We start from the raw sequence: 27,918 nt of genomic DNA, 5'->3' as shown, positions 1-27,918 counted from the left end.
ATCTTTCACAAAAACAACAGATTGGGTGGATTTTTTTTTTCATCCACCCCCTAGGGTGTGACAGCAGTCAGTCGAAGGAAACCAAAATATTTCACCTCCGAATACACTTCTTTGACATATTTTGAGATGGCTGTTCAGAGGGCTTGCAAAGAGAAATAGTCCTGCAAAGCTGCCTTTTGTGGGGGAAGAGCTGCATCTGTAGAGAATCTGCATTGGTGCAGCCGGGCTTTCTCTGAGGCCCTCCCTTTTTGGGATCTAGGGAAGATTAACTGAGAGTCTCACACCCATAAAGGTCTGAAAGAAACATTTACCATCTATACTTTATGTGAGGTTTTATTCATGACAAGACCACCTTTCCTAGCCAGGCCTCTTCTCCCATAACCAGTTTTGCCATCCTCCAATCCCCCATTCTTTCTGTAACTTCCAAATGGTACAAAAACATCAACCATCCAGCCATTTCTTCAATTCTTGCATTCTGTATGACTCCTGTGCACATTAATATATTTGTATGCCTTTTCTCCTATTAATCTGCCTTTTATCAACTGATTTTTGTATGAACCTTTGGAGAGTGAAGGGGAAATTTTCCCTGGGCCCTTACACAGTCATTATCCCCATTTCCTAGACGTGGATCTTGGCTGGAAGGGACTACATGTAGACACAGAGCTTGTCTGTGGGTGATCTCAGACTCCCTCCAGGAACCTCTGACTTAAGGTTAGTGTTTTTCTCTTCTAGTAGCGTGCCCTCCCTATAAGATGTTGGTAAAAATGCTATAATGTTTAGTATTTAAATAGCAATTTTTTTAAAAAATTGATATAATTATATAATTATACAATCTGTATATATCCTTCTCCTTGTCAAATGTGTGGGTGGGGGTACTTTAATGCTGAAAAAATTTCCTGAATTACCTTATATTGAAACCACTTTAAAATCACTTGTGGCAGAGCAATTTTGGTCAGTTATGTTTAGACTGTATTCTAATTCATACTGAAAGTGCTGAAATATTCGTGTGCAGGGCACAGAACAAACCATGACAGCATGGTAATGTAAATAAAAAGTATGACTTTAAAAAATGAAATGTGGCTTGGTAAATATTCTAAAAAGTATCCATGATTACAGAAACAAGAGTTGACTACAAATGAGAAAAATTAAATATATATCTGAACAAGGAAGTGTAATTCTTCTTTAATTCTTAAATACACAAGAGTGTTTTATTGACTTGGAGATTTAAATCTCATCTAGAAATAAGTACTCCATTCACTTGGCAAGAATCTGAGGCTGGGCCCTCAAGTCAAACATGGTCATTGTAGATCAGAAGCGAGGGTGTGATATAACTGAATGGTTTATCAGTTGGGAACAAACTTAAAAGGAACAATCTCTGTGCTTGCCTCTAAGACTAGGCCTAATTCAGATAAGCATTTCACACTTGTTCTATATAATTTAGTTCATAATATATTTACTTTTCTCTTTCACTGTTAATTTACATAGAGGTTAAAAACCTATCAGATGTGGCATGTCAAATCACCGTTAATTTCCTTGAAAATTAAGATAAATAAAACAGTAACATATTTTACTGTGTAGATTCAAAACTATTCTGCCTGTTTCTTCCCCAGGGGAGGGGCACCCATGACTTCTTGTCAAATTTCAAGAGAAATTTTGAATATGTTGGTTTCCTCAATGGCATTGTACCCCCATGACACTGTACACACGAATACACTTATTAAATGAATTATAAACAAATTAGGAATGAGTAATTTTTACAAATAAATGAAAAATAACAGGTTTTTTTGCCTATAACTGTAAAGCCAAAGATGGTAGCTCTGGAATTATTTTCATAGGAAGAAATCAACTTGCCATATGTATTAGTTTCATTTTTTACCAAATGTGTGTGTATTTTTAATACAGCCTAAATCTCTAGGCTCATTTATATCTAGATTTACCATTTCTCAAAGCAAGTTCTGTCATCTTTCAACCAAGAATGCATTCTCTTGTTATGAACAAAATGTAGTTGTACCTGTTCCCAAGCATCTAGTAACATGACATCATCTTCTGCTAAATCATCCTGGGTGAACTCCCCTGGAACCTCTTCAATCTGAAAGGTATAAAAAGCTATATGAGCAAACAGTAAAGCAGTGATTTTTCCAATACATAGGATACAAATGCCCTGTTTTTTTTTTTTTTTTTTTTTGAGTATAATGAAAATAAAATTTGGTAGTAATTTTTTTCTTCTTTTTCAGGTAATAAAATTTTAAATAATTGATCATTAATTTGGCATCACAAACTGGTGGTATTTTATTTGGCCAGCACAGTATTTAATATAAACATTGCATTTGTGAAATTAAATAATTCAAATATAAAGCTGGTGGAACCTTAAATTATTCTGAGCTTTGAGAGGAATGTGGCTATGTGGCCTGAGTCTTGAGGCATGCACTCAAGCTTTTGCCTTTTTTTCTGCAAATAATTCGGAAGACCAAAGGGTGCAGAGCTAAGAACCCCCTCAGATCACCACTCCTCACAAAGTAAGAACGTATTCTTCCTTGGAAAGTATTAATAGCAATCTGTAACCAATCAAATCACTGTCAGTATGCACTGGACTTATATAAAAAATTACATAAGCCTGCTATAATTTCTCTGTTTCTGCCTATTGTCAGTGAAACTTTAAGTCCTCCACTTTAAAACACTGGCCCCATTCATTTGGAGTTAGTGTTTCCCGGGTAGCTATCCTCAAGCCTGGCATTTCAATAAACTATATATTGAATCATATTTTCTAAATCTCATCCCTAAGGTTGGCACATTTGAATGCCCACATATATAGTCAATTTGCTCACAATCCTCTATACTTCCAGTCCCTTATGACTAATTGTTTCACAGATTTATGTTGCCTATCTAGTTCCTAAAAACATTGAGTTTATGGTCCGAGTATTAAATTATCTTTCATTTTGTAGGTCAAGATTACTTTTAAAAAATCAATAGGGCCGAGCATCATGGCTCATGCCTATAATCCCAGCACTTTGGGAGGCCAAGGCAGGCGGATCATGAGGTCAGGAGTTCAAGACCAACCTAGCCAACAGGGGAAACCCTGTCTCTACTAAAAATACAAAAATTAGCCGGGTGTGGTGGCAGGCGCCTGTAGTTCCAGCCACTCAGGAGGCTGAGGTAGGAGACTTGCTTGAACCTGGGAGGTGGAGGTTGCAGTGAGTCAAGACTGTGCCATTGCACTCCAGCCTGAGCAACAGAGGGAGACTCTGTCTCAAAAAAAAAAAAAAAGAGAAAGTTAATAGGCCTGGTCATTTTTATAAATCAAAAATTTTCAATAAGATGACATTATAACATAATATTGCATGTACAAATTTTTTTATTTTTATTTTTAATTGTGTTAAATTATAGTTATAGCATTAAAGGGTAATGGGAGGGTTAGCTTCATCCACCCAATACCAATGGGCATGTATTAATCTAAAGTTTGGTATTTTTAGACAATTGTGGGTGAAAACCCCCCTGGATCCTTAAGGCAGGAGTTTGGATTATGGTTCCCAGTTCTTTATTCACTCCCTCTGGCATGTGACTCTGCAGTGCTGTGGAGCTCACTGGGGCCTTGGCCATGTCATATTAGCAAAGGTGACTACGCAAGGGCCTTTTTGTGTCTTTGACTTTGTCACTGGAAAAATATGTATAAACCCAAAACATGCGCCCAGCATAGATGAACCTAGTTCCAGGCAGCCTGCAGATATCTGAGCATGACAATTCATGTTTGTTGTAATCTGATGAGATTTTGAGATTGTTATACAAAATAAAACAAAAAACCTTGACCATTTAGAGGGCAAAGGATTTATTTATATTATTTTTATAGGACATATACCAATCACATAATGATTTTAAAAAGAAAAACTTTAAATAGCACTTACTTGATGTCAGGCACTGTTCTAATCTTTTATATGCAACAGCTAATTTAATATTCACAGCAACCCTATGAAGTAGGCACTATGATTACCACCATTTTAGAGTTGAGACAACTACAGCCCAGATAGGCTCAGTAACCAGCCTAAAGTCACAGAGCCGGCAAGTACTACCACCAGGTAAGTGACAGCACATGGGCGGATTGGTTCCAAAAGCTGTACTTTTAGCTAATAAGCTCTGCTGCCTTGTAGCTGCCTTGTAGGAATCTGCATGTGTAAAACCTACTTTCTGATAGTAATTATAAGATCAAATACTTGTTAGCAACAATCCGTTGCCTTAAACTGTAAAGGGAGTGGAAGGGGTTCCAAACATCAAACAAGAAAATGAGTTGGTGCAGAGGAAATTTATATTTCTCTTAAAGGCTAATATACGTGCATAACAAAAAGCCAAAGACTAACAATTCTTTTTTTTAAACACACTGAGAACAAAGCCTAGATACTTATTTTTGTAAAATACATCTTTCTTGGAAACAAATATCTAATTTATAGCAATGTTAACAAATAATTATAATAAGAAATTATAGAAGCATATGCTGAAAAATAAGTTGCTTGGATGCAATATCAAGTTACCAGTTAAAACAAAACAGCAGATTTTTCTGATGACAAATCCATAAAATATAGCAAGTTCAGGGATTTCCTGTAAAGTAGGTGAGCAAATTGTGGTATACAGCAACCAAATATTTATCTCAATGCACTGTTTAAATCTTTAACTTGTAGGTCAAATTATTTATAAGCTTCAAGGGGGACTTGAACCACTTCATCTCAAGTAATTTTATTTCTAGTAATCAAAATATCTGGCAAAATACATGGGAAATTTTCTTTCCTGTGTTGAAAAATAAAGTTTGCATTTGTTCACTAGGACATGTTGACCAAAATCTGTAGATCAAATTTCATATAAAAGAGGAATTCATTCTTTAAATGAAAAATTTAGCAAAAACTTAGCATGTGAAACAGAGAAAGTATAACTTTTTTTTGAAATTTAGGTGATAGGCTGTGGTTCAGGATGATATTTCAGAGCCCAGTGTAAAATCACTCTTGTATTCTTTTATATTGGATGTTTGTTTCCCCCCAGAATTCCTATGTTAAACCTCTAACCCCCAATGGCATGGTAGTAGGAGGTGGGGTCCTTAGGAGGTAATTAGGTTCAGATGAGGTCATTAGGGTGCAGTGCCCCTGCTTAGCGTCCTTATAAGGAAAGACCTAGGCTAGAGCTTGCTCTCTTGGCCATGTGAGGACACAAGAAGGCTAGAAAGTGGTCCCCTCACCAGACATCAGATCTGCTGGTGCCTTAATCTTGGACTTCTCAGCCTTCAGAATTGTGAAAAATAAATGTTTGTGGTTTAAACCACACAGTCAATGGTATTTTTGTTATAGGAGTTTGAACTAAGACATGCATACACATACTTCTAATTTTACTTCTGACTGACTGGAAGTCAAAGCTTGTAATTGACTATGAAATAAAACATTCCTGTTGATGTCAGTTAATTTGTAACTGCATATATAGCTTTCTGTGATTTTTGCTCAATGATCATAATATTTCCATAATATTTTTAATTCAGTCAAAATGGTGAAAATTTTTACTCCGCTGGGAAATTGACATGTAAAATTTACATATTTCGATCAGAAATAATGATTGCTGCCCATAGAAAATGCCACATTATTAAATTAACAAATCTAACCACGTATCTATTCATACAGCAACTGCATGCTCACACAGGTGTAAAGTAGCTGGTACTTTTAAGAGCAGCTTAATCTATATAGGAAATCACAACATTAATGCTTTCACATTAATTACATCATTAACCCTTAAAAACACCCTGTGTAAGGAACAGAAAGCCAAATACTGCAGGTTCTCACTTATAAGTGGGAGCTAAATGATGAGAACACATGGGCACATAGAGGGGAACAACACACACTGGGGTCTATCAAAGGGTGGAGGGTGGGAGGAGTGAGACAATCAGGAAAAATAAGTAATGGGTACTAGACTTAATAACTGGGTGATGAAATAGTCTGTACAACAAATCCCCACGACACAAGTTTACCTATGTAACGAACCTGCACATGTACCCCTGAACTTAAAAGAAAAGTTAAAAAAAAAAACCCTGTGTAGAGCAAAGGTTGTTACCATGGTTTGCAGGCAGGCAGAAACTGAGATTCAGAACAGTAGCACGTCTGAAAGTGTCAGAGCCACATGGGACTGCCCCTCCCGGTGTTGTTAGTAGCACGTCTGAAAGTGTCAGAGCCACATGGGACTGCCCCTCCCGGTGTTGTTAGGTTCTATCCCACTCTTTTTTGGGTTTTTTTTTTTTTTTTTTTGAGATGGAGTCTCACTCTGTTGTCCAGGCTGCAGCACAGGGACGCCAGTGGCATGATCTTGGCTCACTGCAACCTCTGCCTCCCGGGTTCAAGAGATTCTCCTGTTTCAGCCTCCCAAGTAGCTGGGACTATAGGCACGCACCACCATGCCTGGCTAATTTTTGTATTTGTAGTAGAGATGGGATTTCACTATATTTGCCAGGTTGGTCTCAAACTCCTTGACCTCATGATCCACTCATCTCGGCTTCCCAAAGTGTTGGGATTACAGGCGTGAGCCACTGCGCCCGCCCCCACCCCCCCCGCCTTTTTTTTTTTTTTTTTTTAAGAAGGAGTTTCGCTCTTGTTGCCCAGGCTGGAGTGGAGTGGAGTGGCGCGATCTTGGCTCACTGCAACCTCCGCCTCCTGGGTTCAAGTGATTCTTCTGCCTCAAGCCTCCCAAGTAGCTTGAATTACAAGCATGCACCACCACACCCAGCCAATTTTTGTATTTTTAGTAGAAACAGGGTTTCTCCATGTTGGTCAGGCTGGTCTCAAACTCCTGACCTCGGGGGATCCGCCTGCCTCGGCCTCCCAAAGTGCTGGGATTACAGGCACAAGCCACTGCACCCGGCCCTATCCCACTGTTTTTAAAGACACTTACAATGAATCTTCCAGTTTTGTTAGAGCAGCCATAAAGCCGAGGTGGATGGTCTTCAGCCTGGGTCTCCAGTAGTGGGGAGGTCTGGTAGTCTTCTTTCCCTCCAAGGGAACTCCAAAACTCCTCTGTGGAAAACACACTGAGTTATCCAGTGCATTTTCAGGAACACATGCTTGCTGTTGCTTTATATGAACAAATATCATCTCACCTTGGTTTCAATGTTGAGAAGTTACTTAAAGAAATCAGGTACCATCACCCACCCACCTTTGCAACGAATGGAGAGATTGTTAACCCTTATAAGCCGTTAGAAAGTGGCTTTTTGGTGAAAAAAAGATGATTGGCAATCATATCAATATAAAATCTAGTTAGTGCCCTTGGCCCCACAGCACACACCTGGCTCCTCGCCTTCTTGGATCCGTAAAGTTTTGCACTTGAGGACACTTGCTACATACTCTGCTCCTTTCTCCTCCTCCTGGCTAGCACCTTTTCCTATCCAGATGTAGCCACTATTTTGTGGCAGTTTCAGGACAAAAACATCGTTAGAATTCAGTGAATGTGCATCAACATCAACCTGGAATATAAAGAAAAATAAAACAGTGATTCAAATTCATTGCTGCTCCCTCAATAAACACGTCCTAGAAGCTGTGACTGTGGCAAACCATACATAGCCTTCTGCCCTATCCCAGGAAATTAATTCAGGGCAGCTCTGGGACACCACTATGGTGTTTTAAACCCTAGAGTAGGAGCACTTTGGTCTGTGTCACTTGTGAATTTGTGACTCTGTGTCCTTCTCTGTGAGAACCTTTCTGACCATATGACTGTGCTACTATGTCACTGGCATGACTTTCTGCATAATTGTCGAACAAGTGTGATATGTGATTCCAGAAAGAGGAAGAAGAACCAATAAGCAAGACTGAGGGGGAGTAGCTGAGATGGAGGAGGAAAACAAAAGTGTAGTGATCTTGAGGCCAAGTGAGGAAAATGCTTCAAGAAGGCAGGGGTGATTTGCTGTGCCAGATGATGCTGCTTGGCCATCTACACTGAACTGCCAGGATGAAGGCATCCACGATGTGGAGAGTTGAATATCACCAGGTTTCTCAGGAGCCCGTCCAAGGAGAGAACACTAGAGAAGGAAGGAACGACTGTTGAAAGTTTTAAAGGCATGTCCAGGAATTGGGAACATTCAGGAAAATGATAAAAATTCTCTCCCAGCAGGAATGAGGCCTCACAGACCAAGCTCAAAGGAATCTATCAGATGTAATGATGGAGAATTACAGGAACCAAGTCTGGCTTCCAGGGCTTCCAATTTCTAATATATACATCTCATTATGGGTCCAGAGGAAAGAGCCAGGATGAAGGATAGAAGGTGACAAGAGATCTATGCCCAGACTGGTGTGAGATCAGGAAATGAGATCTAAAACAGAACCTTATAAAGACTTAGACTGCCAGCAGATGAAGACAGGAAGACTTGTGAAATGATCTTGACTGGTGCATTTCAGAGAGGCTGGGAATGTGAAAGCTGGTTTGAGAGGCCGCAAGGAAATAAAGAGATGCACTGCAAGCAGCTGATGAGGTCTCACAAAGGAATGTCCACTGGGGAAGAAATCAGAATGTAGGAATGGGGCATTTTGGTTGACTTTCCCATCTGAAATCAACTGAGAATGCCCATAGATAATGAATGCTTAAATGTCATTTTGATAGTTTTTAAATGTCAAAAAATAATAGTCATAATTAAACATAGAAGAATCCGTGCACAGAAGGTTCTGGATGAGATCAATACATACGCTGGCATTTATACTATATGACTAAATGAGACCATGGTGAAGGGGCCAAGGCCGAGGCTTGGAGCGCTGAAGAACTTAGAGGTCAAACAGAAGAGGAAAACACAGCAAACTGGCCCAAGAGGAGTGGCCGATAGGTTAGGAAGAAACCATGGTAAGTGTGGAGATACATTCACCTAGTGAAAAAAAGAAGTGCTCAATAAAACTGGAAAGGCTGACTGGCAAATGCTAGTGGGAAATTGAGAAAAACGAGATCAGAAAAGTGACCTTTGATTGTGGCATGCGGCAGGTCACCAGCAAACTAGATAAAAACCAATTCAGTGGACAAGTGGGATGGACACCTGATTGAGGCGGTTTTAGAGAGAACTGGCTTTAAAAAGTAGAGATGATGAGTGAGTGAAAACACTCAAGACAAACCTTTCAATGATATGTGCTCTTAAGAAGGACAGAGAAATGATGCAGTAGCTAGAGAAGGTAATGGTCAAGGTCAAGACACAGTTTTTAAAGAAATGACAGGAGGTTTTTGTTACAGTCATCTTTGTAGTTCAAAGTGAATGATTCCACATAGAAAAATAAATTGATGATACAGAATGAAAGGAGATTACTGCTTGCAATCATGATGAACTAGAAGTGGAATAAATGCACGGGAAAGACAGAAATCCAGGAGATTTCTTAGGAAAGCAAGAAAGGGAAGGATCCAGACAGAAGTTGGTGGCCAGGTGGGCGGAGGAGGAATTGGGCCTTAGATAGGAGGGATAGTCTATGTAATAAACATTTAATAAACTATTTATTGATGTATAACTGTATACAAATACATTATTCATTGCTAATTTATGGATAATAGTATATATGTAATATGTATAGTATATAATCACTTATAAGACACTTCATATATGGAAATTCCTAATATAAAACATTTATTAACTTAAAAATATAAATACAAATTTGATATTTATTTCATAAAACAGGAGGGAAAGAGAATATATACATAGATGCAGACAAATTGATAAAGTTGCAGGGGAGTAGATAAGATGATTTATGCCTGATTTATCTTCTCTGTGAACTCTAAATTAAAGTTATCAGTAGAGAGAAGGGGATGCTGGGGATGTGGGGAGAAAGGAGGACATGAAGGGTGGGGTGTGAAGGAGGCAGTGGGTTCATGGATTCAGCTATAGGCCTGGAGAATTGCCAGAATGTGCATTCTAGAGTAAAGGAGCCAAAGGACAGGAGAGAGTTGTCAGAGATTAGATGACTGGAACAGATTTCTGAGGAGCTATAGTTATTGCAAATGGCAAAATTTAGTATAGGACCATGTGAGTGTGAGATGAAATGCGGTCAAGCAAAAGACTGCTGGAAGAGAGAAGCCAAAGAGATGGAAATAGTGAGATAATGGCTGAAGTCATCAAAGAAGAGGAGAAGGACTGGCAGTTCAGTCTATGAAAGCACAAGAGGTCTGGAGGAGGGAAAGTCTGATACAAAGGAGAGAGGCAAGATAAAATCAAAGAGGTAAGGGTGAGCGGGGTGGGGGAACTTGTCCAGCCCCATCCCTGAGGCTGTGGTGAGTGGGCCTTGGGAAAACACAAGTTCCACTTGAGAAGGTCTGCAGGGGAATCTGTCCTCAGAGGACAGTCGTAGAGAAATCAGGTGCAGGGAGAGGGAGGCTTAGAGAAGAGGTCACAGGTGGAGGGATGAGATGACCAACCCGGGTTTCAAGGGTCTGCTGATGGACTTGTATGGAGGGGGAGTTTGAGGGACAGCTCCAGGCTTGATATGCAGAGTATGCCGGGCAGTGTAAGGGTGATGTGGAAGACTTGGATTTCAATGGTGACTGGGGTGACAGGATTGTCCTAAGGTCAAAGCACTTAGCTATTTAAAAACCTGGGCAGACTGGCCTTGTCTATACCTGGAGGTCTCCTTATCTTATGGCACCATGGCATGGGGTCTGATTTCTCTCCCAGCTGCTGTCAGAAACAGCTCATGGGGCCAGTTCAGTTACGGTTCTGGTCCAGTGTGGTGGGACATGCCTCCCATATTTGTTACACTTGTGCAAACGAGGGCCTTCCCTCTCAAATGTCTCCACTGTGGTCAATCACCTGACCATCACCTGTGATCCATCCACCTCAGGCCTTTCAAGATGGAGCTTAAGCAGCCTCATGCTTTTGACAGCTAATTTGTGATAGTATTCTTAAAAATTTATTTGTTTGGGTTCAATGCAATTGAAAAATGTGAGAGGTCTGATATCTAGAGTTTTACTTTTTACTCAACTCTCCTGCTATTAGTGTTTTTAAAATTTTGAACAGTGGATTAATTATAGAAATGAAGGGAGTTTATTTGCCAAGTTTTTAAAGTCTAATATTTGCTGATGGCTCAGGTCCATTGGGAAGTCCACAACTAGGACATGTTTTATGGAATGCATGACATTACCTCCACAATTCTGGTGATAGATGCCAGGTTTCTCCGGACTTGAAAGAGGCGTGTAGGGGGAGCAGGTGCCTGACCTCCTTTCTTTGATGTTCCATTCTTGTAAATAATGAGCGGTTTGTCTTTGAACAAACTCAGCAGGTGAATAGGCTCTTTGCCTTGGGAGACTCGGATCTGATGGAGGAGAAGGGGAATAAAAGAAATATAATTAAGAGTACCGTGAAAGAAGGTTTTAGTTCCAAATGTGTTCTTATGTTCTCTTTTTGAAAATAAAACAAAAAATAAAAAGTCAAGAGCAGGAGAAATGATGATTAACAGAAAATATAGGTTAATGAAAATCAGTTTTCCTTGGTGACTTAAGAATCTTGTTTTTGCAGGCACGGTGTCCCTGAGTAGTTTCTTGTCAGGGGAAACATCACCATGCTCCAATACTTTCTATTTTTGAAAAGTATGAAGATTTAAGTTTGTTTGTTACATCTCCGAAAGAGACAAGGTAACACCAAAGTGCTGGAGTCTGCGACCTTATGTGAAAATCTTAAGTGAAAATCGCTCTTCTTTCAAGGGCGCCAGTAACACTTACAGATACTTACAGAGGTACTAGAATCTCATGTTTTTGGATCTGGTTCAGAAAGTTAAGAGATGTGCATTCAAATGCTTTACAACATAAGATGACCCCAAATCATACTCATTATTTCTATACCTCTGTATTTGTAAAATAAAAAAATTACACACACACAAAGATTTCCATACAAGCATTAAAAACGGGCAAAAATAAACAGAATATGTTTTCTACTTTTTAACTTACCTATAGAAATGTAATAGTAGATATGCTCAATATAAGAAACTTTAAAAAATAAGACTTTTTAAAAAATAAGTCTTTTTTTTTAAAAAAAAGACTTCAGGATGAGGAAATCGAAAAAAAAGGAAAATTATTTACTTGATTTTATTTATTAGCCCCAAATATTGGATTAGAATTTCCTATTTCTCGCACAAACTATTGATGCATTTACATAAAGAGTTCAAATTTCATGTCAGTCTCCCGTTGTTTTCATTTATTCTGCCCTATGCGAAAATTGAACCGTCTCACTTCCCCTGGTTTGTCTTTTTCTAGAAGCCAGGTGAATGGGAATGCTGATGCACGTACCATTAGAGGGAGGCCTAAAGGCATTGAAAATAACTGACTTCATAAATATATTTCAATTAGTAGGCATTCAAATAAGTGAGCAGCAAATTATAGAAATGTTTTGTCAGTTATGGTCTCACAAATACCTAAAACTGTTGGCTTAGCATTTCATATAACATGGAGAAAATTTTAATTGCCAACATGAGAGAAAGTGAAACACTGATTAAGGCCCATCTCTTACTGTCAAAGGAGAATAAGAAAGAAAAAAGGTTGATTAAAAGTAATTTTAATGGTTAATATATTCTACAAAGGAGCATTGAAAACCGCAATACTTTAGTTTTTTCATGCATTATTGTAAGCTACTGCCATCTAGTGATTAAACTAAAAATTACCATTTTGTTGTCAATTTAGGATTCAACTGGCTAACAATTCATGGAAATTCATAATCGAGTGTATCAAATATAGTACTATGAAATATGAAATATGTAAGACAATGCATATCTTCAAAGTTTTTTGTAATAGTTTGGTAAGTAATAACTTAAAGATCAACTAAATTTCATAGAATTGAGTGCATTTAAATAATGCAGTCATCTCATTAATTTGTTAATTAAAAATTAGCAAGTTATTTTTAAAAAGTTAATATGCACCTTTAAATTTAGATGTAACTTGTTTTATGTATCTACTAACTTGTATCAAGATGGGAAGGAAACCAGCTGGAAGACCAACTTCAGCCTCCACATCTTACACTTTATGTTCTAAAGAGTCTAACTTGCCTCTTTATTTAATTATTATATTAAAATAAGCAATTACACACTGACAAAGATTTGAAAACAAGACAGAAAAACCCTTTTGTACCATATAGAATCTTAGCTCTCTTGACACCAGGAATGAGGAAGTTAAACAGGCACAACCATGCAAGGGGAGTGTTTCATGCTGCTGTATCAGAAACATCACTGCACTGGCCAAGTAAGCACCTGCTTTCTGTTTGAACTCTAATCTGTAAGATGCTTTTCCCACCAGATAGGAGCAGATGGCTTCTCAAAAACTGGCCAAAGACAACAGGCGGGCAGAAAACAGGCAGCAGTGTGCGCAGCTCCAGCTAGGAAGACACAGGGAATGAGAGAGAGGGAGAGAGAAAGCTCCAGCCAGCTGTAGGGAAAAGGAACAAGCAAGTGCCCTTTCCCAGAATGAACAAGAAAGCAGACAGACACACTGGGGCACACTAGAGGAAAACAGGGACTCCTTGAAGTCTGTATGTCAGTTATACAGTAAGGGAATTTAAAAAACAAAGACCCAAACTTTTTCATGGTAACTAATAAGGGTCCTGAAACAAGTAGCAGATACTCCACCATAACTATAAAAGGAGGAGCAGTTGAACTTAGGAGAGGACAGAAGGTTGAACCAGGCTAGAAACAGCAGTCTCTTAGACACAGTGAGATCTAGAACTAGACATTGATACTGTCTGACACTGTATAACATTTAAAGTTTTATAATAAATAAAGCAGTATATTATCTTTTCCTGCCCATTTTTCTCTATTTTAATCACTCTCTGTCTCCAGATAGAGATAGATAAGATAGATAGATAAGTTAGATAGATATACTAAAAAGTTGACTCATTTTTAATTACATGAAATTTTCATTTTGAATTTGGATTTAGTCATTCTCGACAAGTAATTTTTTTTTCAGAAATACCCAAATAAAAAAATATATCTCTCCTCCCTCTCATACTATCCTCTCCCTTGCCCTTCCTCTTCTCTCCTCCTTCCTACTTGTCTCATTTCTTCCTCCATGATTTCCCTTTCTTCTCTTCCCTCTCCTCCCCTCCTTCCCCTTTTCTTTCCCCTTTCTCCCTATCTTTTCTCTGTGTCCCTCCCATTTCTGTTCATGCTTTCTCCCTCTCCACCACTTCCTCCCTCACTTTTGGGTGATGGACTTTGTTTCAGTAAAGATTTTGGTACCTAAAAGGGAAATATAAGGACTCATGCTATTTTATCAAGATTTATTTCTGTTTACTTGTGCAAAACATAACTTACGCATGTTTATGATTTGAGAGTGTAAGAGTCTTTTTTCTACCTATTAATTAGAATTGCTAATCTGTGCTTGTTCTGAACTGTTGTATTTATTTCCCAAATTATAATTTGTTACAGAATTGCTGTAACAAATTACTATGATTTAGTGGCTTAAAACAACAAAAATTTATCATCTTACAGTTTTGGAGGTCAGAAGTCTGAAATGAGTTATGAGGTTAATTTAGATAGATCACTGGGCTAAAATGTGGAATAACAATTTAGTCATGGGGCTAAAATCAAGCTATTGCAGGGCTATAGTCCTTTCTAGCGGCTCTAGGAATGAATCTATTCCTTGCTTTTTCTGGTTTCCAGAGGTTGCCCATATTTCTTTGCTAGGGACTCCCTTCCATCTTCTTATTTTTAATTTTATTTTTTAATTGATTAATAATTGTAGATATTCATGGGGTACATACAATGTATAGTGATCAGATTAGGGTAACTAGCATAACATCATCTCAAATATTTATCATTTCTTTGTGCTGGGAATGTTTAATATTCTCCTTCTAGCAATTTGCAAACTATATAATATGTAATTGTTCCCTCCATCCTCAAAGCTAGCGATCGCTGGTTGGTCTTTCCCATGCTGCATCCCTCTGACTCTGTCTGGCTTTCTGTTTTACTTATAAGGACCCTGGTGATTACACTAGGTCCACCCAGTAATCCCAGATAATCTCCCTAGCTTAAGATCTGCTGATGAGCAACCGTACTCCATCTCCAACCTTAACTCTCCTTTGCTTTGTAACATATCACACTTGCAGGTTCTGAGGATTAGGACGTGAACACCTTGGGGGATTATTCTGCCTACCGTATCTGTTGAACAACAGCTGGAAACAATAATACAGGTAAAACCGTTTTAATGTCAAGCGACTATCACTGACGCAGGGTGTGATTCTAATGGGAAGATTCTTTTGGGATCTTAAATCTGTCGATAGTTTTTTGTTGCTTGTGTTTGTTACCTCCTTTCCAGAATCTGAGAGAACTAATTTGAAATGAGAGTAGGAATATTTGAATTTCAAAATGAAAACAGAGTTCATATCAAGAAAATGTCAAATTTCTATTCCAACTTGGGAGGCAGCTACAGCTATCTATTGAGCTAGCAAGACTTTAACTTGTGTGAGTTTTGGGGGTAAAAATATCCCAACCTGCACAGCCTGTCCTCCGAGGGACCGATCCAACTGAACAGTCAGGAACGCAGATGTTGTCAGCTCATCTCGCGTGGCATTTGCTCCTTGCCTAGAGGAATGAAAGTGAAATAAATTAGCTTGCCTTTAAGTTTTAAGATCGTCGCATGTAGGCATTGCAAGCAGAGACAAGTTATTATGAAAGATCAAGAAGAAGCAAACTGTTTTAACATGATATGAGCTGTTAAGCTATTGTTTTTGTCAAGGTATCTAACATTGAATTGTCCTATGTGTCATCTAGAACTGTATATGGTAGGCATTTTTATCTCCATTTTAAAGAAATTGAGCTTTTGTTCCTTACATAACTTAGCTAAGTCATCAGGTTCACCTGATTTTAAGTTGGAGCTGCCTATTTTTTAGAAAACACCACTACAGTGAAAAATAATCCATCTGAAATGAAAATACGAGCCAAACTTATTGCGTTGACTGTTAGTGGCATTTTGTCTTTCTTTTTTTTTTTTTTTTTTGAGATGGAGTCTCACACTGTCACCTGGGCTGGAGTACAATGGTACAGTCTTGGCCTACTGCAACCTCCGCCTCCCGGGTTCAAGCGATTCTCCTGCCTCAGGCTCCGGAGTAGCTGGGATTACAGGCATCTGCCACCACACCCAGCTAATTTTTTGTATTTTTAGTAGAGATGGGGTTTCACTGTGTTGGCCAGGCTGGTCTTGAACTCTTGACCTCATGATCTGCCCGCCTCAGCCTCCCAAAGTGCTGGAATTACAGGCATGAGCCACCACGCCCAGCCAGCATTTTGTCTTTCTATGAATATTTGGTGAGCATGAACCAAATGTCTGTAACCCAGAAAAATCAAGAAAATAATAATGAGAAGTTGACAATGGAGAGGCCCCATTTTGTCATCTTAGCAATTCCATAAGGAATTATTTATTATTATTATTATTATTATTTTTATTTTTTTTTTTTGAGACAAGAGTCTCACTCCATCACCCAGGCTGGAGTATAATGGCATGAACTTGACTCACTGCAACCTCCGCCTCCCGGGTTCAAGCGATTCTCCAGCCTCAGCCTCCTGAGTAGCTGGGATTACAGGTGCTTTTTTGTATTTTTAATAGAGACAGGGTTTCACCACGTTGGTGAGGATGGTCAGGCTGGTCTCAAACTCCTGACCTCAGGTGATCCACCTGCCTCCGCCTCCCAAAGTGCTAGAATTAAAGGGGTGAGGCACCATGACCTGCCCACCATAAGGAATTAGTAATAAGGCTGTACAAGATGCTAAGCTTCCAGCACTCAGATACGGGTCAGTCCATCAATATGACCCATCAGTATGGCCAGTTCATTTGTAGCCTCTCTTTCTAGGGTAGCTTGTGGCTGTTAACTCTGTGTCACCTTAACCTGTAAAGCAACTTGTGGGAGATCTGCTGTTTGATGAGCTTGTAGAGAAGACAATAAAAGAAAACAAAACAAAGCTCCAAACATGGTAAAAGCACTCATTGAGCATTATTTATTTTTTGCCAACTTTCCCATTTCTATCTGACTAGTGGTTAGCTTAGCAGTAGGAATGCTAAACTTGGATTTAGACTTTGAAAGTTAACTATTAGATTGGTGCAATCTATTAGATTGCTGTGTTTGCTATTAAAAGTAATGGCAAAAGCCACAATTACTTTTTTTTTTTTTTTTTTTGGAGACGGAGTTTCGCTCTTGTTGCCCAGGCTGGAGTGCAATGGTGCAATCTCGGCTCACTACAACCTCCGCCTCCCGGGTTCAAGTGATTCTCCTGCCTCACCCTCCCGAGTAACTGGGATTACAGGCATATACCACTATGCCCGGCTAATTTTGTATTTTTAGTAGAGACAGGGTTTCCTCCATGTTTGTCAGGCTGGTCTCAAACTCCTGACCTCAGGTGATGCGCCTGCCTTGGCCTCCCAAGGTTCTGGGATTACAGGCGTGAGCCATGGCGCCTGGCCTACCCGCAATTACTTTTGCAGCAACACTAATATATCTTTTCTTCTAAAACTTTGACAGTAAACTGTTCCATACTTGGAACAGATTAACAGAACCTGCCACGTTGGGCAACACACACGCGCACACACACACACCCCCAAAACACTGGGAAGAGGGTGCATATCTTATCACACAATTTTCCATTGGACCAGCATAGGCAAATGGTTGATGTAAAAATTTTCTACAGAGAGGTGCAAAAAAAAAAAACCATGCACACACATGTTGATAAGAAAATAAAAAATATTTTCCTTAATAAAGGAACTACTAAAAACATAGTGTTTTAATGTCAATAGCCTACATTTCCCAAGAGCCTATAATGCTAGCCAACACCTGTGTGTGTACTGGAAGCACAAGGTGAGGAGTTACACAGAGCTGCATGAGGACGGGCCACCGCAGGGTCTGTATCATGCGTTGTTTCTTTGTCACATCTGTGGTTTCCTGAATTCTCGCTTCCAGCTGTTGTTAAAAATGGCTGCTTTCCATTTTGCTTTTATTCTGAAGGGAAGAAATCCAACCACTGAACAGACAATATTACCCAACTTTTGTCTTCATTTTGCTCCTTTTTTTTTGGAATATTTCAACTAGCAAACCTGAAAAACATCACTAAGTTTCTGCCTCATGACACGCTGAACAAATACTTTCTACTCATCTTAAACCTCTCTTCTGGATCCCAAGTACCCTACTGCCATCCACACAGATTCAAGTATTCCACTACAATCAAGAAATAACACAGTCGCTCTTTTTCTAATTTTAAAATCTTATGCTGAACAAAAAAAGCAATCTACTTTGACGTATTTTTTCTTTATAAACCTGTGGTGGTTGTTGCTCATTAAAGATGAGTGCTGCGTAAAAATGGGATTTACTACTTCAGGAGATTCATCATTGTCGTCTGTTCAATTTTAATTACCTGATATTTCAGAGAAAAGATCATTGCTGAAATTATTTCTGTCCTGTCATTTCAGAATACAAGTGGTTTCATAACTGATTTAATTCTAGTTTCTCACCTTTAACTCTGCCTCTTGGACTTAAACCTATTTATATCCCTGCATTGAAATTATCACATAAACTGGAAAGTTGTTTAATTTGAAAGCCAGTCTTCGATGGAACTGCTTATTTTTTGAAATCCTCTTCACTATCTTTATGGAAGCTTTTGAAGTTCCACAAACCATACAACACTAACAGACTTACATACTTCACATCCATGATTTCAAATGGTGAAGACTCACAAAAGGACTCTGAAGTATCTAATTTACATTCTTGATATCCCCCAAATATATACATTCTTATGATGGAAATGTTGAACATTTCAAATTGGAAAGAAGAAAACTAAATGACCATCCTTCCAGCCCCATTCCAAAGATAGTAACTATTACCAATGTGGTGCCTTCTCGTTCTCTTCTTTTTCCTTTTGCATTTTTGTGCAGTGTGGGCCAAACTTGTCTTCCTCGTAAGATTTTTAATCTCAGGAAATAAAACGCTACCCATTTATGCTCAGACCAGAAACCCAGGGGTCATTCTTGTCTTTGTCTTCTCCATTCCCCATTAACAGTTTTTCTGGTGCCAATACCTTAACACATTGCAAATTTGTCTCATTCTTTCCTTCCCTGTTGTCACTACACTAAATTCAGGCCACATCATTCAGCTGGATTATTGCAACACATTCCCAGTTGTCTTCCTGCTGCTAGCCTTCCTCTACCAATCCATTCTGCAGATGTCAATCAGAATAATTTATCTAAAATGAAAACCAGGCCAGGCGTGGTGGCTCACACCTGTAATCCCAGCACTTTGGGAGGCCAAGGCAGGTGGACCACTTGAGGTCAGGAGTTCAAGACCAGCCTGGCCAACATGGTGAAATGCCATCTCTTCTAAAAATACAAAAAATTAGCCGGGCGTCGTGGTGTGCACCTCTAATCCCAGTTACTCATGAGGCGAGGCAGGAGAATAGCTTGAACCTGGGAGGCAGAGGTTGCAGTGAGCCAAGACTGGAGCCACTGCACTCCAGCCTGGGTAACAGAGTGAGACTGTCTAAAATAGAATAAAATGAAATAAAATGAAAATCAATCATGTAACACCCCATACAAACTCTTTCAGTGACTCCCAATGTCTTAAAAATAAAGTTTGTCCTCTTCAGCATGGTTTATGAGGCCATTTACAATTTGGCTCCTTCTAATTTCCTTCGTTTTATCTTTTGCAGCCTAAATGTTCTCCAGCCATACTCTATGACGAGTAGATTAGAGCACACTATTTTCCTGCATTGCTTGGAACAACTTCCCTATTTGCCTGCCTATCTAGCTTCCACTTCAGTGCCACTTTTTCTAGGAGGCTTAGTTCATTTTCTGTTGCTTATAACAGAATACCTGAAACAGGGTAATTTATAAGGAAAAGGAACTTATTTTTACAGTTATGGAGAGTGAGAAGTCCAAAGTCAAGAGATCACATCTGGTGAGGGTTTTCTTGCTGGCAAAGACTCTGCAGACTCCTGAGGCAGTGCAGGTCATCACACAGTGAGTGTTTGAGTATGCCAGCTCAGGCTTCTTTCCCTTCTTATAAAGCCACTGGTCCCATTCTCATGATAACCCATTTATCCACTAATGGACTCATCCTTTCATGAGAGCTATCATCTCTTAAAGGCCCCATCTCCCAATATTTCCACACTGAAGATTAAGTTTCAACATGAGTTCTAGAGGGTACAAATATTTAACCAATAGCCTAGGAGTATGGTGGAGGGTCTGTATATAATTATCAAAAGATCACTCAGCTTGATCTTACATAAAATCGTCTATATTGCACTAAAAATACCTGTTAATCATCTGTTTCTCATTACATATAAGCTCCTGAAGACACAGGTTGTATTTTTCTTTCCACCACTGTATCTCCAGAAGTTAGTACAATGCTTAGCACATAAAGTGCTTTCAAATGATACAAGAAATAGCTACAATTTAAAACTTAAATTTAGCATTTAAAATTTGTAACCTGATTTGTTCTATTTTAGTATGTCCATATAGACATTTATATGGGTTGCAAATTGTTAATTCCTCAAAACACTCTTTCGCATTACTTGCTTAGTCTTTTTTCGTTTAATCTAAATTCACAATCAATTATGTTTTTCATATTCAAAAGAGAATTAACAGGAAGACCATGAAATAAAATGCAAAAGAAAAGTTAACTAGGAATAATTAATTTATCCCAATAAATGCTATGATTTTGTTGCACAAACACTTTTCTGAATTAAACTTTTAGAAAATGAAATTGCAAAATAAGGACATAACTACCTGATATAGATATACTCAAGCCTTAAAGAGACCAATCGATTAAGATTTAAAATGTTGCCTTACAACAGTTGTAACTTTGAGTTAAATTACTTTGTCTGTCTAATCTCCCCTGCTCCATTCTTTTTGGAAAGACGTAAAACAAACAAACAAACAAAAAAAACAAAAAAAAAACCAAGGAAACATCTGGCACTTTGCCAGTGAAAGCATGCTGCTCACAGAATGGTTGCTATTAAGACGACATGTTAACCACAGAGCTAAATAGCTAAATGCATTCATCTAGGACAGCATATGGAGTGACTGTGGCATCAGAGATGGTCCTGGGTGCGGTGGTTCACACCGATGTGGTGGTGTAGATTAGAATCTCAGGAATCCCCTCAGCTGAGATTTTGATTTGTTTGGTGTGGGTGAGAGCATTTGGATTTATGAGAAATTGTTCAGGTTATTCCAATATGCAGTCAGTGTTCTAAACCACTGCCTGAGGCAATGTCTGTTAATCATTGAAGTGCATATGAATTACTTGAGGTCCTTGCTAAAATGCAGGTTCTGCCTTAGTGGGTCAAAGGTGGGGCCTGAGAGTCTACAAATCTAAGAAGTTCCCAGGTGATATTGATGCCTCCGAGTTCCCAGACCACTCTTTTGGTGTCATCCCATCTCTTGAACTTGAATGGGCTCAAGGCACTGGGCAGTGTAGATGACCAGACTATGGGGATGAGTGTGACTCTGTCTTTGTGTGTGAGGTTCACCAAAAAGAAATGTGACCATATCAGCAGAGTACTGAATGCATGTATATTCTATACACCTATTACAGGTTGTTATAACTATGTAGGCAAAGGTAGGATCCTGCCTTGCCTTTGCACCTTACACCCACATTTCTCTGCTTGAAGATCTTTTTTAAGAATTATTTTCTTTTTTCCAGCCTTCTTAGCAATATTCTATTTTTACCTGATTTCACTTAATAAAAAGTTAGAGAATTTCACATTATATAATTTCTTGCTGAATCCCCATCCCTTGACGTATCCTGGCATGGTGTATGCACATAAATTACTTGGTTGGACATTTGGTCATTTTCTCCTTGAGCAGGGCATTGGTATTTACTGAAAGTATATTTAGACTTCAATTAACCCAAATCATCATGCAAAACCATGTAAGATGAAAACACAGGGGCTGGGAGCAGTGGCTCACACCTGTAATCCCAGCACTTTGGGAGGCTGAGGCGGGCGATCACAAGATCAGGAGATCGAGACCATCCTGGCTAACATGGTGAAACCCCGTCTCCACTAAAAATACAAAAAGTGTATCCAGGCGTGGTGGTGGGCCCCTGTAGTCCCAGCTACTCGGGAGGCTGAGGCAAGAGACTGGCGTGAACCCGGGAGGTGGAGCTTGCAGTGAGCCAAGATTGGGCCATTGCACTCCAGCCTGGGTGACAGAGTGAGATTTTGCCTCAAAATAAAAATAAAAACAAAAACAAAAAAACCGCAATTGCATATTTTTTCCATTATTGTAAATTTAATGGAAACAAAGAATAAGAATTGCATCAAGTTGAGGTATCAATGGAATCACAAATTGTATCTCCTACAGGTTTTGCCATATTGCAACTTTGCAGTTCCAATTAGGATGGACCTCTCTGAATTTTAACAATAAGAAGCCATGGTACCTGACACTTGCTGTTGCAGTGTTAACCTGCGTACAAGATGAGATATTCAACTACATATCCACTAGCAGAACATCACTGGTTTGGGATATCAAAACTTTTTCCCTAGACTAGATAGCATGATTTTTATGTAACTCCTGCTGCCTGTGGATGGCAGCTGCAAAACAAAGTCAAAATCATATAAAAAGAAACTACTACATGCATGCTACACAAATCTCACTGGGGTGATTATAGGATTATTCTACCCCATAATGCATGGAATTTAATACTTTGGAGCAAAATCTGGCTCCTGTGGAACCCGAGATCTTTGCCCGATATAAACTCACCACGTGTAGATAATTTGTCCTCTGGGATAGGTGTAGAGTATGATGTAGCAGTCACCACCATAGAATTCACCATATGAGTTTTGGTCGACTTGGATCCTACCATTGTTTTCTACACGCCAAATCTGGAAGGAATGGAATATATACACCAAATTACAATTTTCTTGATCTAATAGTACTTCTCATAAGCTTTAAATAATTTTTGGTTCAAATCTATTATTAAACAACTTTTAGATTATTTTTTAACTAGTTTACAAATCAAGCAAAGGAAAGAAATTGTTATCAATTTGCCAATTTATTGACATTTTAAGTACTTTTATGTTTCTTTTGCTTCCTCTACAGTATTAAGCTCAGTTCTGAGCCTGGTGATTAATAAATACCTATTGTTTCATCTACTAGTGGAAATAACATGACACTCCAGTGGAATAAAAAACTGCAAGATTCAGCTCAGAAATATGTATTTTAATTTTTTCTTCAATTATGAAATAACATGTGTATTTTTTTCCCTGTGTTTGAAGATAGGAGACTATTATTTTCCCAGGCAAGACTTGGTAGACTATGACCAGATACTGAAGATGCTACAACACACTGAATGTTTGAGTCCGTCCACGATTTATGTTGAAATCCTAACCTCCAGTGTGACAGTATTAGGAGGTGGGACCTTTGGGAGGTACTTAGGTCATGAGGCCAGAACCCTCATGAGTGAAATTAGTGCCTTTATAATCAGAAAGCTCTCTAGCTCCTTTTTCACCACGTGAGGATGCAGCAAAAAGTCTACCGGGAAGTGGATCCTCCACCAAACACTGAGCCCATCAAAACCTTCAACGTAGACTCCCCAGCCTCCAGAATGATGAGAAATAAATGTTTCTGCTTAAACTCTCAATCTACGGTATTTTTGTTATAGTAGCCTGAACAGACTAAGACCAAAACGATAACATGACTTCTGTTTTTAAAAGGTGCCATCCAGGTATAAGACTGAAATGTGATGATGGGATAAAAACAGGCAGAACCACTTTCATTCTACCTCCTCCTCTTCAGCACAGATTAAAGACCCTCCAAGTTGGAGAGATGAGAACTGTAGATGAAACAAGAGAGTAATAAATGAAGGAGAGGCTGCCAGGCACTGTGTGTGTACGTGTAAGCACACATACACACATATGCACACTTGCCTAAGTTCTCCGGTGGGAAGGGCAGACTCTTTGCTTTGAAATCTGAAGATGAGCAAGTGGACAGGAGCAGTGCAATGCTTCTAGAGAAAGGCCACCCCACCCTATCCTAGAGAGCAGAAGCCTTATATCCTAGAGACAGCACAAGATCCTAGAGAGAGCTCCCCAGATTTCAGCAGCCCTAGGATGGCACAGGAGAAGGCTGCAGCCAGGACACAGCTGGTGCTGGAGACCAAGTTTGCCAGGAGGACTGAGCTCCATCAGGAATGTCTAAGTAGGAGACAGATGCAGACCCAGAAGTCGATACTCCTTTGACAACAGCCATGAGGGACATTTGTGAACTTCTCCCTTGGCGCTCCCCACTCCCCAACACCCATGCCACTTAGATTCATGTTTCATGTCTTTGAAAAGGGTTAAAATTATTTCACTAATTTCTTGACCGTATACTTTGGTCCAAGCATTGTAGTAAGCCCTAGGAATATAGAGATGAAATATTTAATTCCTGTCCTCAAGGAATTGATGAGAGGTCTAGGAGAAATCTGGCAGTAAATGAACAATTCTGTGGTAGGTATATGATAAATTCTGTGAAAAATATCCCTAGAGGTTGAATACAGAGAAAGGCCACATCAGCACTGAGGGAAGCCTTCTCAGAAAAGGTATGGCTTGTGATTTAACTGAGTTGCCAATGAGGTGTAGGAACGTTAGCTAGATGGCAGAGGGGAAGTCAGTCCTCAAGGCAGTGGATAGGTGAAGCCAAGAGAAGGGAAAGGGTCAAGGGTCCAGCTGAAGATGGATGTTCTCAGGAAGGCTGAGGAGAGCCATTAAATATGTATAAATACATTTAGATATACATTTATAAATATATATGTATATATAAACACAGATATCTGTATGTATACACATTTATGTGTGTGTGTGTGTGTGTGTGTGTGTGTATACACATTTCTCCCTCTGTCACCCAGGCTGGAGTGCAATGGTGTGGTCTTGGCTCACTGCAGCCTCCACCTCCCAGGCTCAAACGATTCTCATGCCTCAGTCTTCCAAGTAGCTGGGACTACGGGTGAGCTCCACCACAGCTGGCTAATTTTTGTATTTTTAGTAGAGGTGGGGTTTCACCATGTTGGCCAGGCTGATCTCGAACTCTTGACCTCAAGGGATCTCCCCTGCCCTCTCCCAACATACACTAGCATTCATGGGCTTGACGCAAACAAAAACAGGTAAATACCTCCACTTTGCCAGAACCATCATCCACCATATTGTGCTGGGCTGCCATCTGTGGAGAACTATGTAATTTTGAGGCATCAAAGGGAATTTGTTTTATTTGAGCCACTTTCTCTGTGACATATACTTTCCCGAGGCCATCACTCTGATCTTTATCTCTCCAGTCCTTAAAAAACTGTTTGAAGATTGGTGTTTCACCTCCTTCTGGAAGAACTTGAATCTGAAATTTAAAATAATAATAATAATAAACAGGAAAATAAGCAATTGAGGGAAAATATGAATCTGGCAGTGGAGACAGAACTAAGGAAATGAAAAATTATCCTGGTTTGGCTATCAAGCTCATATAATCCAAAACTGCTTTTTCTCATGACCAAAGTAATTACCACTGAATTTTAATATTTGAGAGATGAATCAAGTTCTTTAATATGTTATCCCTGCAGTAAAATAAGTTTGTCTTTCTCCATAAGGTTCACAAGAGATCTGTGAGCTGGAAGAAATTATCTCATTGTGTTCCTTGTGTAAGGACATAAAAACGAGGAGAATAGATGAGGCTGAGAGATTTGGAAAGGAAAGGAGTAATTAGACAGTGTCTAAATTGATTTTGATTAAGACAAGTATCATCTGGGTTTCAGGCCAAGTCTGCACAACTTGCTCTAAGGAATAATAACTCATAAGTGCTCTTAGCTAAATCTACTGTGGTTTACTATCTTGAATTAAAGGCAGTGGAGGAAGTGAATGGGCGCTCTATAGAAAGTCTGATGAGCAGTTTCTAAAAAATTCTAACCCCCACACAGATAAAGAGGGACATGTGACACCAGATTGTAGCAGGCAGGCAGGTGGAGAATCACTTCACATGCAGACGTTACTTTGACCCAAACTTTTTCATGAGTTTCATGGAGATGTCATGAGTTCCCATGTTTTCTATTTTTTTCTAGCCAGTTCATTTTACACATACTTGGGTATTCTTGGAATAATTCATTTGCTGTAGAAATTCTTCAGCTGTCTTCATTGCAGCCTTCCTCTCCTGGGGATTAGCATCTTTACCTAAAATACAAGGTAAATTAAAGAGAAAGAACTTCAGAGAAGGAAGACATTCTATGATTAAGAAATACTTGTGTACCATAATAAACATAATTATAATTGAAGTTAAATGCAACAGTGAAAGAATAACAAAATTGGCCGGGTGTGGTGGTTCATGCCTGTAATCCCGGCACTTTGGGAGGCTGAGGCGGGTGGATCACGATGTCAGGAGTTTGAGACCAGCCTGGCTAACACGGTGAAATCCCGTCTCTACAAAAAAATTAGCCAGGCATGGTGGCGGGCGCCTGTAGTCCCAGCCACTCGGGAGACTGGGGCAGGAGAATGGCGTGAGCCTGGGAAGCCGAGCTTGCAGTGAGCCGATATTGCGCTACTGCACTCCAGCCTGGGTGACAGAGCAAGACTCTGTCTTAAGAAAAAAAAAAAAAAAAAAGAATAGCAAAAATTTCCTGGTATATGAAGTATATTTAACAATACGCGAAAAACGTTATTTGTAAAACAATTCTTTTTATATTGCCCAAATGCTTTTTTTTTTTAAACTTCATATCCCTGGTACATGATGTTGGTAGGAGGAAAATGGCTGTATTTTATGTGAGACATGTATAGATCAAGTCTTAATTAAAAGGTGGGATTTTTAAAAAAAATCAAAAAAATATATTTTATGTAGCCTTTTAGAGGAAATATATAGACATCGGAAATACAGCATCGCCAATGGAATTTTTCACCTTTCCATACGAAAATTTGTTTTGCAGCCCCGTGGTCCAAAATAAAGCATTCTTCAGAAAGCAGCATTGCCATCGAGAAGGGGTTTTCTTCTGCCACCACAGTCACCCTCATGGAGCCACTTGCATCTGAAACCTAATATAAAAACCACGACCTCCATGTTTTCATTTGGGGATGATGAGGATGTTCTATAATTAGATTATGGTAACGGTTGTACAACTCGGTAAATGTAATAAAATAAAAAGCATTGAACTGTACACTTTAAATGCATGAATTTTATAGTGTATAAATTATATCTCAATAAAACTGTTTCAAAGAAAATGAAAAGAATCCACAAGACTTCATTACACTCCAATTTTTTTAAAAAAGTCCTTTGGGGTAAACTTAACAAATAAAAAGTTAAGTTTTGACACTGTGCCTAAAACATCAGAAAAGAATAGTGATAATAATAATGGCTAGACAGATGCTCTTATGTACTAAGAACCATGTAATTAACTTTACATGATTATTTCTTGTACGTTTTAGAGCAATCTTTTCAAATAGGTAATAATCTTAAAATCATTACATACACACAAGAAGATGAAGTTTAAACATTAATTTAGTCAACATTTACTATCTACTATATACCAGCCACTTTGCTAATTAAGCTATTGATACAGTTTATGCATAAAGATTTTTTTCGGCCGGGCGCGGTGGCTCAAGCCTGTAATCCCAGCACTTTGGGAGGCCGAGACGGGCGGATCACGAGGTCAGGAGTTCGAGACCATCCTGGCTAACACGGTGAAACCCCGTCTCTACTAAAAAATACAAAAAACTAGCCGGGCGAGGTGGCGGGCGCCTGTAGTCCCGGCCACTCGGGAGGCTGAGGCAGGAGAATGGCGTAAACCCGGGAGGCGGAGCTTGCAGTGAGCTGAGATCCGGCCACTGCACTCCAGCCTGGGCGACAGAGCGAGACTCCGTCTCAAAAAAAAAAAAAAAAAAAAAAAAAAAAAAGATTTTTTTCAACATAGGTCCTGCAAGGTAAATACACTTTGTATAAATTATCAAAGTAAATTTCTTCTGTGACATTTGGAAATGACTACAG

At 39.2% G+C, this 27,918-nt stretch overlaps 1 protein-coding gene and 1 long non-coding RNA gene across 2 annotated transcripts in view; one reads left to right on the top strand and one right to left on the bottom strand.

Moving 5' to 3' along the window:
- LOC105475607 (scinderin) overlaps positions 1-27,918 on the bottom strand; it is an 85,536-nt gene that overhangs the window by 2,056 nt on the left and 55,562 nt on the right. The window contains exons 6-14 of the mRNA XM_011731008.3: positions 26,837-26,969; positions 26,029-26,117; positions 25,078-25,293; positions 22,690-22,811; positions 15,440-15,530; positions 11,109-11,279; positions 7,297-7,474; positions 6,907-7,028; positions 2,012-2,089 (exon numbers count right to left, since the gene is read on the bottom strand). Coding sequence (XP_011729310.2) covers positions 2,012-2,089; positions 6,907-7,028; positions 7,297-7,474; positions 11,109-11,279; positions 15,440-15,530; positions 22,690-22,811; positions 25,078-25,293; positions 26,029-26,117; positions 26,837-26,969 — 1,200 coding nt within the window. The remainder of the gene's footprint in view (positions 1-2,011; positions 2,090-6,906; positions 7,029-7,296; positions 7,475-11,108; positions 11,280-15,439; positions 15,531-22,689; positions 22,812-25,077; positions 25,294-26,028; positions 26,118-26,836; positions 26,970-27,918) is intronic.
- Positions 2,222-26,985, top strand: LOC105475606 (uncharacterized). The gene is made up of 6 exons (XR_011622189.1): positions 2,222-4,070; positions 11,483-11,598; positions 12,640-12,754; positions 15,056-15,139; positions 26,009-26,129; positions 26,864-26,985. It is a non-coding gene; the product is annotated as an uncharacterized lncRNA (long non-coding RNA).

This window comes from Macaca nemestrina, chromosome 4 (genome assembly GCF_043159975.1).
Source record: "Macaca nemestrina isolate mMacNem1 chromosome 4, mMacNem.hap1, whole genome shotgun sequence".
Taxonomy (NCBI): Eukaryota; Metazoa; Chordata; class Mammalia; order Primates; family Cercopithecidae; genus Macaca; species Macaca nemestrina.
This window is presented reverse-complemented; position numbering and strand designations above follow the sequence as displayed.